At 48.3% G+C, this 13,077-nt stretch overlaps 4 protein-coding genes across 4 annotated transcripts; 3 read left to right on the forward strand and 1 right to left on the reverse strand.

The window, feature by feature from the left end:
* Window positions 1-3,341: 3,341 nt before the first annotated feature.
* On the forward strand, window positions 3,342-4,548 carry FPSE_00804 (uncharacterized protein; the record flags this gene model as incomplete). The annotated part of the gene is made up of 2 exons (XM_009253924.1): window positions 3,342-4,460; window positions 4,516-4,548. 2 exons carry the CDS (start codon window positions 3,342-3,344, stop codon window positions 4,546-4,548), a joined length of 1,152 nt encoding a protein of 383 aa, XP_009252199.1.
* Window positions 4,549-5,704: 1,156 nt separating this feature from the next.
* On the forward strand, window positions 5,705-7,177 carry FPSE_00803 (uncharacterized protein; the record flags this gene model as incomplete). Its single annotated transcript, XM_009253923.1, has 1 exon — window positions 5,705-7,177. One exon carries the CDS (start codon window positions 5,705-5,707, stop codon window positions 7,175-7,177), a length of 1,473 nt encoding a protein of 490 aa, XP_009252198.1.
* Window positions 7,178-7,681: 504 nt separating this feature from the next.
* FPSE_00802 (uncharacterized protein) lies at window positions 7,682-10,024 on the reverse strand (the record flags this gene model as incomplete). Its single annotated transcript, XM_009253922.1, has 2 exons — window positions 7,682-9,957; window positions 10,012-10,024. The coding sequence occupies 2 exons, from the start codon at window positions 10,022-10,024 to the stop codon at window positions 7,682-7,684; spliced, it is 2,289 nt and encodes a 762-aa protein (XP_009252197.1).
* Window positions 10,025-11,960: 1,936 nt separating this feature from the next.
* Window positions 11,961-12,728, forward strand: FPSE_00801 (uncharacterized protein; the record flags this gene model as incomplete). Its single annotated transcript, XM_009253921.1, has 1 exon — window positions 11,961-12,728. The coding sequence occupies one exon, from the start codon at window positions 11,961-11,963 to the stop codon at window positions 12,726-12,728; it is 768 nt and encodes a 255-aa protein (XP_009252196.1).
* Between the last annotated feature and the right edge of the window lie 349 nt (window positions 12,729-13,077).

Genomic DNA, 13,077 nt, shown 5'->3' on the forward strand with positions numbered 1-13,077 from the left:
GTCAGCGGGTAAACTTACGAATCAGGAACGCGATAGAGATCTGAACTAAACTAAGCCACAGACAACGAATATTAATTACCCTTTTGGGTATATTGAACGACAATTCTCGGTCTTTTATTTTTGTTCGATTCTTAATCACAATATTGTATCTGCACTATCTTGGTCCTTTGGATCATCTGTTTGTCATGATTTGACGTGGCTGAATTACATTACGAATCTCGACAACTCTGCCAAATAAAAGCTATACGCGGAAACTACCTTAGTAGCTACAGTATGTACGTAGGTAGCCTTCAATAAATACGACGGAAATAAGATGCTGACAGGACACTAGTTTGAACTCATACCTTGGGTCCTTGGGTCCTTAGGTCCTTAGGCCCTTGGGTATATCAACTTGCTTACTCGGTCTTGATAGCCGAGTGGATGATCAGATGACTGTACGGATACACGTAAAGAATTGACTGCCCCTGCAGCTTATTCTTGAGTAGAGCTCCTCTGCAGTGTTACCCAAACTACACTGCCTTTGTCGGGGTTGCGGGACATGTTGTTTCGTGATAGTGACACGGTTACTAACAACAAGACAACGTGGCCGAGTGGTTAAGGCGATGCCCTGCTATCTCTATGAGACATCATAGGCATTGTGTTCGCACGCGTAGGTTCGAATCCTGCCGTTGTCGACTTTCTTTTTGCATACTCTTCATGAAAGGTGGGAGTGTCCAAGTTTATCAACGAGGCGTGGCGCTAAAGTAGCTGTGTTGGATGAGATGTGTAGCATGGATACCCTAGAACATTCAAGTAGAAACTACGTTTAATACTGGCGGAAAGGAATTAAGAACGAGAATTAAACACCAATGAATCCCTGGTCTAAGAATTAGGTTTCTTCCGTATAACAGGTAAGGATAGCTGCAGTTGATATAGCTGATACCCGAGTTTCAATATGAAGAACAAGGTTTCACACAAAACATGCAATGCAACTCAATCGTAGATCAACTGCAAACCCACTCAACTATGATTCTCATCTGTCACCCACAATTGAACTTGCAATTAAACAGTGATATTGACCTGGACTCCAAAAATTCACTGCCATTATTTATGTTCAACACCAAAAACACCAAGAATGATGTATCCCCAAATCTCAAGTCGTTTGATTATCCCCAAGACAACGTGGCCGAGTGGTTAAGGCGATGCCCTGCTATCTCTTTCGAGACATCATAGGCATTGTATTCGTACGCGTAGGTTCGAATCCTGCCGTTGTCGGATATTTTTGCTTTAGAGATGAGTATGCTCTCTCTTTTTGCTGTATAGGTACTTTCTCTTGGAGGGCGTGAAAGGTTATTGTCCTGTCGCTAGTTTTTGATAGGCTCGTCAACTTGTTAGGTTTTTTTATATTAATGCTATGATGCTGACAGAAGGAAGAGGGACTATAATATGACTAAAGACATGCAGCTGTATTTCTTTGTTCTGAGTCTATGAGTATACGAGGTACGAGGTTCCACGATCTAATCAGAGATTGATAAGAACAAGCGGCGGGAGTTTATTTCTTAGGCATGAATGAATGAATTATCCCGCCCGGCAATTACGGACAGAGACGGAACGGAACATTTGTAATAATCTTATCCTCGACTAATCCGTAGTGAAAACCGGAACTAATTCTATCAGACCCAGATGGGAGTGTTGCCGAGATGAAAGGGACCATATTGGAAATCCCCCGCTGAGAATGTCACTGTGATTCCTATCTAGATAGTCCGTGACTGGAATGGGAAATCCGGAGCGAGTATCATATTCCTTGTTCAGAAGGATTCCAGAAGTTGAATTCCTGTCTTCGTTTTGTCTTGAATACCAACTCGAATACGTATGCACCGACGACAGCTTTTGACTGTGCCTCGTTATCTACGTAATGTCGTATCTGCCAAACTCAAATAAACACCCGACAGCCAAGAAGAAAAACCTTAATAAATGGAATCTTGAGTTGTATCCGAGTGGGATAACTAGACCGAGCCAGAGCCAGGGCACCAGGGTGACCTCTTTTTTTTCACTTAGATGAAAAAAGAGGATCCCAAAATGGTGAAACAGGCACATTTTTTTTTTTTTGCTTCAATCCAAGGACGAGGACACAAGCACAGACGGTTTAGATGCAACAGTGGGTTTGCCTCATGACATGGGTTGTTATGTGAGCATTAGTGAGCAAAGATTAGAGACTCTTGGTCTGGGACTATGGCCGAGACTCACGGGATAATAGAGTAAATGACGTTATTCTAAGCTTAAAACACGGTAAAACTATCTAGAGCCCAAGGGGCAAATGATTGTTTTGTTTATGCATAAAGTCAAGTAAAGTGAGGCAATGAGAAACGCTTCACGGACTGTACTGGGTAGGTATGTAGAAGAGGCGCTACATAGTAATTAACCTAACCGTTGACAACGGCCTCTCCCGTTGTTTAAACCCATTTACTACTGTATTTTAGGTTATTAATCAACGCATCCACTCAATGTTACAGTCAATTCACCTTATACCGTGCTGCCGTAAATCATAGTACCAACAGCGTTGCCAATACGTAACCTACTACCACCCTGGTCTGTCCCGACTAGGTAGGCAGGTAGTTAGCATTGCTACTGTACTCCATTATCTCCAGCCAAGATTGGGGTATCAGACGAATTCATAACCGATGGCATTAAGATGCCAAGATGTGACAAAGTAACGTCTGCCAACTACTACCTACTTGATTCCGCAACGCGGACAAGACACAACAGGAATGTGATGAAAGATAACCAAGTGTCAAGATATGTATAATAATCTTCTTCCAAGTGTTATAGGAACTGTGGATTGTCATTCCATCCACAAAGGATCATATCCACCATACATGATCCAACTTTGATCCTTTAGACCTGTTACTGAAACAGAGTAGATAGATAACGTCCATTCCGGAAGAAAAGAAAAGAAACAAACAAATTAACCAGTGGATACAAACCCTACCTATCATTCTCGCCTTGCCGTAACGCATAGATCCCAACGGCATTAAACTTTGCCAGGAGGTCTTGCCAATGTCGCACTAACAGACATCATCCATCAATCCCATCGCACCCAAGACCCAGGGAACTAACTTGGCTACTCGCAACCTTGCAAAACCCGTTTACGGTCCGATTGACTTGGACTTACTCGATATGTCAAGATATCCTTGGAAACCGGTAAACTTAAAAAGAGCCGCTTCGCCCTTCTGATCATCACTTGTACTACTCTCCAGCAAGACAAATACATTCGTTTCTCCCACCTTGTACACTCCTTCTTTTCTCTCTACACACACATCACATTCTTTCACCCATATACCCATCTTGAACACATCTCCGCCATGCGTTGCCAGATCCTCGCCTCTGCCCTCATCTCGGGGGCCATGGCTGCTCGTCCTTTCCTCGAGCAGCCCGACACTGGTCTCGAGATGGTCCTCGGAGACCTTCCCAAGGGCAACCTCCCCAAGCTCGACCAGATGATCGGTCTCCCCGATTTCGAGTGGGCTGCTCAGAACTACCTCCCCATCGAGAACTACACCTACTACCGTAACGGTGCCGCTGGCGAGTGGTCCTACCGCAACAACCTCGAGGTCTTCCAGCGCTACCGCTTCAAGCCCCGTACCATGGTCGACATCACAAACGTCGAGAACACTCTGCCCACCACCATCCTGGGCCACAACTTCTCTGCCCCCTTCTTCATCAGCCCCTGTGCCAAGGGTGGCAATGCTCACCCTGACGCCGAGAAGAACTTCGTCAAGGGTGCTGCCGCTGGTGACATCCTCTACATGCCCGCCCTCTACGCCTCTCTCACCATTGAGGAGATTGCCAAGGCCAAGGCTGAGGGCCAGGTCGTTTTCCAGCAGCTCTACCTGTCTTCCAACGACACTGAGACTCAGGAGCTCCTCGACCGCTCTGAGAAGGCCGGCGCTGCTGCCATCATCTTCACCGTCGACTCTGCCGCTGACGGAAACCGCCACCGTGCTGCTCGCTTCGGTGTAGGTTCTGCCGATTCCGAATACTCCTACATCACCTGGGACTACTACAAGAAGCTCCAGAAGATGACCAAGCTGCCCGTTGTCATCAAGGGCATTGGCTCTGCCGCTGATGCCAAGCTCGCTGTCCAGCACGGTGCTCCCGCCATCATCCTCTCCAACCACGGTGGTCGTCAGCTCGACGGCAGCCCTTCCGGTCTCGAGGTCGCTCTTGAGATCCACGAGGAGGCCCCTGAGGTCTTCAAGAAGATCGAGGTTTACGCCGACGGTGGTGTCCGTTACGGTGCTGATGTCCTCAAGCTTCTGTCTCTCGGCGTCAAGGCTGTTGGTCTCGGCCGTCCCTTCATGTACGCCAACGTCTTTGGTGTTGATGGTGTCAAGAAGGTCATCGACATCCTCAAGCACGAGATTGCCATTGATGCTGGTAACTTGGGTGTCCCTGATATCCAGAAGATCAACCCCAGCTATGTAAGTCATCCCACTGATACTCGTTGTCTTATCAATTACTAATATTTCTCATCAGGTCAAGTGGAAGTTCAACAACTGGGGCCAGTAAATATTGCATAGCGCTGGGCGTTGAGCATTGATACCTATACCTGTACATACAATTATCTTGATTCAAGTGTTTATATTTTTATTTCATATAGAGACCAAAGAAAAAGGCACGAAGCCTATTGATGACTTAAATCATGACCAATTAACCTTGTGACTATCCAACTGATATCTGTTATTGTTATTGTTGCTGTAATTCAAGACTGACAACCTGACACCCCATCTTGCCTGCATCTTATCGGTGGCTCTCGGGCGAAAGGAATAGTTATAAGAGGGATATAAGATGTAACTCTTGACAACTGGCAATCTTAATGAACTGAATATTGCACAAGCTGAGCGGACTGCCTCATTCGTCGAAATGCAGAACATGCATTATGCCGACTCAGCTTTGAAACATGCAAGGCGTCTTCTATTCTGCACCAAGATGGAGCATTTCATCCTCCCGTCTTGGCGAAAACATAGATATCGTACTGAATCTCAGCTCATGCCACTATAACATGAAAATGTAGAATACTAGAAGCTTGAGTCGAGTATTGTTGAGTGTCTCTGATCTGATGGCCTGATTCATGCCAGTTAGCTGAAACAAACAGCTGAAAATGACATGTCTTCAATAATTCCTTCTTACATCTACTATTATCTTATCCCGGCTCCGATCCGGCTGACCCCGGTCCCCTTCCCGACTCCAGCCGGAGCGGGCAACGTTGTTCCCTGTTGCTTCAACACCAAAAAGTAAACATAACAGAAGTTCTCGCAGCACAACATGCTCTCAGCTGAGGATTAAAGACGTGTATCCTGGTCGTTTCTCACTCGCAGCTCCAATCTCTTGCATCTACCCATGTTCCGAGAACCAATACTCATGATTCATGTGGAACAAAAGGACTCTCAGCTGGCCATGTCTTGCAGTTGTTCAACATGGATCACCTATACAAGTCATTGAGGGGAATGACCACAGCTGCCGCCTGATAAAACTGTCTATATAGAGATGAGTTATAAATACCTATGTCTGTCCCAATATCAAAGTCAGTTAGTTGTGTCTCGTCTTTGGTTTGGCCCTTATCACTCATCTCTCTTCGTCTTATTCTTGATCAAATCACTTATGACATCCCTGTTACTTGTTCTTGACCGATATACATCCGCCAGTATCACTCAGCAACTTCACCATGCCCGGTTCAATCAAATCCCTCAAGCGCAAGCCCACGGCCAAGTCGGCTGCCAAACGCATCGGCCGGATGTTCAAGCGTACAAACAGCGAAGACCCTGAGATGACCGCTGCTATGGACACTGGATCTCCCAAAGCCTCTTTCGATGCACCGAGACCTTCCACATCGTCTCGATTCTCCATAAGCTCGCGTATGACTTCGAGGGACGATACTGAAGCAACTCCCCGAGGATCCAAGGATCAGTCCCGAGTCTTTGCATCGTGGTTTGAGCCTTCGACGCCTAAGAAAGAAAAAGGACCTGAAGCAGTGGCTCCACCACCACTGGTTTCTGCTTACTCTGAGCCCATACTCGATCATGTCAAACCACTCGAGCCGATTGAGCCGTCCAAGACGGAAGGATTTCCCTTCCCTGCACCTGCGCAGACCGAGCATGAGCCAAAGACGACCGATACCACTCCGAAGAAGCAGACCGAGCCTCTGCGGCAACCGGGGAATGTCGACATCAAGGCCCCCGAACAACCCGTTCTGGCACCTACAACCCCACAAGCGAGTCGGCCTTTGTCATCCCTGCCCGTAGCGAAGCCCGTGATATACGAGCCCGAGTCTCCGATTCTTCCGGCCGTATCCAGAGCGGAGCCTGAACAGAAGCCTATCCCTACCCCCACAGATGAATCAAAGATCATCCCCAAGACAGAACTCGGATACGAGCAAAAGAATACTGCTCAACCCAAACCAACTGCTAAGACCACACCCAATACCGAGCCAGCCGAACAGCAGGATATCTCCCTTCCGAAGACGAGACACCCCTCAAAGTCCCCAGATCTCCCAGTACAAGTGCCAAAGTCAAACACCACGACTACCAGGAAGTCTTCGATGCCCCAACCCACGGTGGAAGATGAGCCAGAGATCGTGAAGCCATCTAAAGCACCTAAAGAGCACTCTAGGAAAGATCGCAGGACTCGATTGGAAACTGTACCCAAGACAGAGCCAAAAAGCCTGCCATCAAAGCCCCCACGGAAAGAAACAAAGCCAAAGGCTCAACTTCCAGTTATATCTGAGAACAGAATCCCTGCCCCTATTGTCCCTGAAGCTATTCGTGAGTATGCAGAGCCGAAGGACTCCCCGAAAGACTTAGCTGCACCAACCATCCCATCCCCGGCCAAGATATCTTCTATCCCAGCACCAGCTTCTACGTCTGTCCCCAAAGCAGTCACATATACTGCAAAGCACTCCTTCGCCCCTAGCATATCGTTCCAGCCCTCACGGACAGTGTATTTCCCTGACACTGCCCCAGCTCCTAAGACAGTTCGCCCCCCTATCACTGCACGAGCCCCGATCATCGCTTCGAAGCCGGAAGTTGTCGTGTCGATACTCACTCGTGCTGCTCCCAAGTCTGTACCAGCTCCAAGCATTGCTTCGACTCCAGTGCGGGCTCATTCTCCATTGACTTCGTGGATCATGTCAACTGCATAGTGGCGAATCTTCGGGAGGACTTTTGTATTTGTTTCATTTGTGTTATGATAAAATGAATAATAGGAGTGCACGTTTATGTAATTATGACGAGTCTGATACAGAATGGATATCATTATCAGCTATAAGCCTTGTAGGGTATGCCGTTGTAAATCATGACTTCTTGTGAGGGAGCAATGTTTAATCACAATGACCATGACCCTCATGGATATTGAGCCTTGGATGATCAAGAGACATGTGGAACTTGACGAGTGGCGAGAGTAAAGGAAGCCTTAGTTCATGGCTTATTCGTCAACATTGGCTATAGAGTCAAGTAGATGTCAACATCGCTATATTTAAACTTGCGTTCAAACCTACGATGAACCTATCATACCAATGGCCACCGCCCAAAACCAAAATCATCCATTGAGTGTATTCCTGAATCCTCCGCGATATGGGTCTATTCCGCTGAAAGTCCTTACCCATAAACGCCAACTGTAAAGAAATCATACCAAGGAACATAAATATCTAAGCATACTCCAGCGCATCACCTCCTCGGCGTTCTCCAAATAGATATGCCGCTTCGAGGCAGAAACGACCATGTCCTCTCTCCATACGTCTCTCACTGCCGTAGCAGATCAAAACTGCATCCACAATACCACTCAATATGCCTTCCATGGCTCCCATGACAGAATATCCAATGAAACTTGCCATCATACCAACAACATAGGCGTAAGCAGAACCTCGCATCCCCACGCCGTCTGGTAGTTGAATCTTAAGTTGTTTGGCGGTAATTACCCACCCTGCAAAACCGAGACCGGTAGCCATAATAAGCCGTGTTGCAACAAGAAGCAGTTTGGCTAGTCGGTATGGCAAAAGACCGTTAGGCTGTCCACCGCGATTGCGCAAAACTCGAGGTGTCAACGTTGTTGTCGGTACTGCCGGCGAAACTAGTTCCATCTGATCCAGTCCTCTAGCCGAAGTTGCGAGATTTTGAGAGTGAATAGCAGAATAAGTAATGGTCAAAGGATTCATCAGGGCAATGACAGGGGTAGGGATCCAAAATGAGGCGATATTGGTTACAGCAGCACCGAGCTTTCTGGGTAGAAAGATCAGTGGCGCTCGAATTAGCAGAGACATAAGTGTCGACTCGCAAAGACTTCCAAAAATCGTCGTTAGTGCATGGTTGAGAGCAGCAGAAACAATTTCTCGTGATGGCGTAGCAGGGCCAGCATTGCGGTGAAAGTACCATTGGGATACAGTGGCAGCCGTGGTCGCTCGATGAACAGCGTTGATGACGGAAACCGTCCACATATACAAGAAGATGAAGGCAGCTCCAAGCCACCAACTCGACATCTGAATCACGAATCGCACGAGACGCGTGGAGAAATAACCGCCCATAAAGACTCTGGTGAACATGGCGAGCCATGCCCAGGTCCATAGTACAATCAAGGCCAGACACCCAAATCCAACAATCAGAAGCGCTGAGTTCTGGGCCAAAATGCGGCTTGAGAACTGAAGGATTTCGATCGCCTGCTGGATAGCTCGTCGTCCTCGTACCACAAGCCAAACCCAAAGTATACATGAAGCCGCGGGGACGACCGACGCCCATCTCATGACCGAATCCTGAAAGCTAGCTCCGTGGGTGCGACCCTTAAAGGACGACACAAAGGAGTAGAGCGAAAAGGAAAATAGAATGACGGGCACCGCAACTAAGATGACGCTGACCAAGGGCCGCACAAAGGAACGGAGGGCCGCCAACCAAATAAACGATACAAACACAGCCACTACTGTATCTACCGCAAGCATGTGGAATGACTTCTGCAGTGTTGTGTAGATCGTATCTCCAACAGGACTTTTCCGTGGCGACGTATGGAGCCAGACCAAAAAGTATGTCGACATCATACCAGCAAGAGCGATGAGAAAGATCCAGGCGAAAAAAGGGTCGTGTCGGAATATTTCGCCTTCGATGTACTGGATAGTTGTCTGCGCCTGCTCCTCTTGGGGAGGGGCGTCTCGTCGCATGCTGGCTTCAGTCTCCGTGGTAGATTCTCGTCTTGCCATAAACGGTGTTCGTTCGTTGTCTGTACCTTTGAACCGTTGGAAAGCCGGAGGGCTGCTATCGCGAGGAGTTTCCCCTCCTAGCAACGAAGCTGGAGGGTCTTCATCTGGGTCTTCTTGCGACTCGAGTCCTACATCGACCATCCTGCCCTTATTGTCTGTTCGACTGCTTGTCCTATCGTCGCTTGAACGGTCATCATCCTCGGCTTCTTCCACCAAAGTATCTCTCGCCAAGCCGGGACGATGGGTACTTCTAGTTCCGTTCCAACTGCTTCGAATACCTCGGCGCATGCTCATATCTTGATAAGGGTCCTCGTGATTCAAACTTTCTTCCATAGATCCTCGGCTGTGAGCGTCTGATTCAACACTGTCGGCAAGCTTGCTCGCGGCTGCTACTCGTCTTGATCTCTGAAGGGCGAACATGTCGGCCCTTTCCCTCTCTTCCTCGTCATCCTCTTCTCGATACTCGTCCAAAGTGCTGTGAAATAAAGGTGCATCCTGTGCAGCTGATATCCGCGATGCGAAGGCTAGTTGACCGAATCGAGAGCCGGCGCCGGTTTGTTGATACGGGTTCCCTCGACCTAAGAAAGACCTGCTGCCCGGACCATTGCCTCGTCCTGTGTCGCGCTGATTTCGTGTGGACCGCGGTGGCCAGTCTGATTGTCGTTGTGGATTCTCGATGTTGTCGGCCTGGCCAAAGTTGGATAGTCTAGACTGCGACTGGGCCAGGAACCTTGATGCATCTGGAGATCATGTCAGTATCGCAAAACGATAGAGATAAATAGTATGATACATACACTCCGAGAACATCTCGCCCTTTCGACTCCTTCCACCTCACGTGCGCGTAAGCCCTCGATTTTCAGATCTTGTTGTGTGAGATAGGTTTATTGACGTGACGTAAATGGTATAACAGGCAGCCAGCGATATTCGTCGTGTAAGCTACACCGTATATGACGACTATTCGATTTGTCGTGTCGCAAGAGATGGAGCGGGGGGGGATACAAAGAAGGGTTGTGAGAAGATAAAAAAATTGAAGTCAATGCTAAGGTGAAAAATCACAGCTGAGTTGCAGATGAATGAATGGCTGGGCTGGGTTGGATTGGACGTTTAGGTTTCGAGGTACCGTATTGTACTGTCCTGCCTGGTCGGTCATGAGGCGAGGCGGCAGATGGTAGCAGATGGACGGGGCTTATCAGCCAGCGAATGAGTCGCTGACCGATTGCGTCCCACAGGTGCCAGTGCCAGGCAGATCCTCTGGAGGACCCTTGTTTGTGGAGGTCGCGTCCACCCTATTTTCCAATGGATGTTAGGCGACCTGGGTAGGCTACTCCACTGAAGACTAACCTTGGACCCAGACGCCACAGGCAACCGTATGGTAGGTCGTGGGGTTGAATGCGGAAGAGGCACACGACATGCATTGAAGTACCTACTTGACTCTGTTCAAAGAGCGACTGAGATACTTTCACGTGAGGTGAATGTCCATTACCGTTTCATCAAGACTCGGGCAGTCCATCACTCATGCCGCCACAAGGTAGTACACCACCAAGTTATGATGCGCTTCTATTAACCATGCTTGGACTTGAATATTGTCTGCATTGCCACAAGTCTTACAGTAATAGACTGTAATCAGTATTTCATTCATTGTCATGGCTGTTCTTTTAGCAAACTCTCTTGACTCGTAGCTTGCCTATCAAACAGGACCGACTCTACCTGGTCTTGTGACACCTGAAGATCCTTCCCAGCCCTCACGCGGAAATGTTTCAATGTCGATATCAGATAACACAAAGTCACGGATGACTTCCGCATCAAAGACCCTACACAGATCAAGAGATAACCCAAACAAGGTACCATAAGATACATACTACCTATACGCTTGAGAACAAGACAAGACTAGAGTCATCAACTGACCAAAAGTCCTAATTCACATGGCTTGCAAGGGCCCTCCTTGTGCCTTATCGCTTCATGCCCCTTGCGTCACCGATGCTAAGAAATCTCCTAAACCCTATTCGGAGTCGAGCTTCTGGGCATGGGCATGGGGTTTACTTCTGCTGATGCTGCTTGTATCCGAGAGATTGTTATTCAGCCATCGACTTGCTCTTGTTGAGGTTTGACCATCGCGTTGTACAGATCAGGCCCGTCCCAGTCTGGCCAGTCCCAATCCAGCGTGTGTGAGTGGCTTGTGACAGCTCATCGTCCGTCCAGACCTTCAAAACCACCACGTCGAGTCGTTCTACTTGTCTCCCCAACACCTGACCTTTCTTCCCTTCATCCATCTGGCATACTTTGCCATATTTGCCTATCGTTTGAGTTTTGAGCTCTTTGGCAAAGTTATTTTGTTTAAACTTCGTCTCAGTTTTACCTATGTTTTGTTCTTAGGTACGCGGTGACTATCACCATCTATCTACCTCTATCCCTACCGTTCTAGGTAGCAGTCCAAGGTAGCCCACTCGAACCACTTCGCAGATCAAACTTACTTGCCTGCGTCAACTTTAAAATTCTACCGTTTATAAACCCATTCATCTCGATCGTCTGTCGCATTTGCAAAAAGTCATTACACCAAACCCATCATTCCTCACACCGGAATAATACCTCGGTTTTCACCTCGTACAACCCCCAAAGGACAGCTAGCACGTGCTTGACTTGTCTTAGCTTGAGCAAATCGAACCCATCGAGTAGCTCTCTTTCTCCCGTCAACGAACTTCTTACTACTACCCAATTTACTTCGAAACCTCTCCAGTCTCTCCCCATGTCGACTACACCGTGGGATTACATCGCCAAGCTCGTCTGCATCGGCGACTCAGGATGCGGCAAGTCCAGTCTCACCATTCGCCTCTGTGAAGGCCGCTTTTCACCCCATCACGACGTCACCATCGGTGTTGAATTCGGCTCCCGCATCGTCCCCGTCGGTCCTCCTCACTCGAAACCCGGTGCCCTCGCAGCCGCGGATGGCGAAGACAAGGACCCAGAGACATCAGATGGGCTCCCTGAACCCCCGCGGGACGCATCCAGCACGCCCCAGAAGCATATGAAGCTTAGTCTCTGGGACACAGCGGGGCAGGAAACATACAAGTCTGTCACCCGGTCGTACTTCCGCGGTGCAAGCGGCGCGTTGCTTGTCTTCGATCTGTCCCGAAAGCAGACCTTTCAACACGTCACCGACTGGCTCAACGACCTACGACAGATCGCAGAGCCGGACATTGTAGTCATTCTGGTTGGCAACAAGGCCGATCTGACACAACAGGAGGACAACAAGCGTGAAGTCACACGTGAGGAGGCAGAGGAGTGGGCCAAGCGCAATGGTGTCATGGAATACGTCGAGACGAGCGCGAAGAGCGGCGAGAATGTCGAAAATGCTTTCATGCGCGTCGCAGAGAGGATATATAACAATATTCAGGCTGGCAAGTACGATCTCAACGATAGGAGATCCGGAGTCAAGGGTGCAGGGGCTGGTGGAAATCGCCAGGTTAAGTTGTCAGGCGACGCCAACAAATCAACAGGAGGCATGTGTTGTTAAAAGCACAAATTGCAGCAAAGTGAAGAGGAGGAAGACAACAATCTACAGAAGCACGACGGATCATGATACCCAGTCAGCCAGCAACGTCGTCACGTCATTATCGAACAAGTGTACGAAAAGCTCAATATGGATTGTACACAATAATGCATAATACATTGTCGGCCTTATCTTAAATAGGCCACATTGATTAAGAACCCCAGAAATGAAACTCATATTGCATTACCGACGCAAAGTCCATTCCGTAGCTGTGTTATCTCTTCCGACTTTATTTCGTCTTTTCTTTTCTCCATGCTTCGCTTTGCCAACCGGCCCATGCGAATTATCCTTTCCATGAACCCCCCATTTCTAT

This window comes from Fusarium pseudograminearum, chromosome 1, assembly GCF_000303195.2.
Source record: "Fusarium pseudograminearum CS3096 chromosome 1, whole genome shotgun sequence".
In the NCBI taxonomy this organism is placed as follows: domain Eukaryota; kingdom Fungi; phylum Ascomycota; class Sordariomycetes; order Hypocreales; family Nectriaceae; genus Fusarium; species Fusarium pseudograminearum.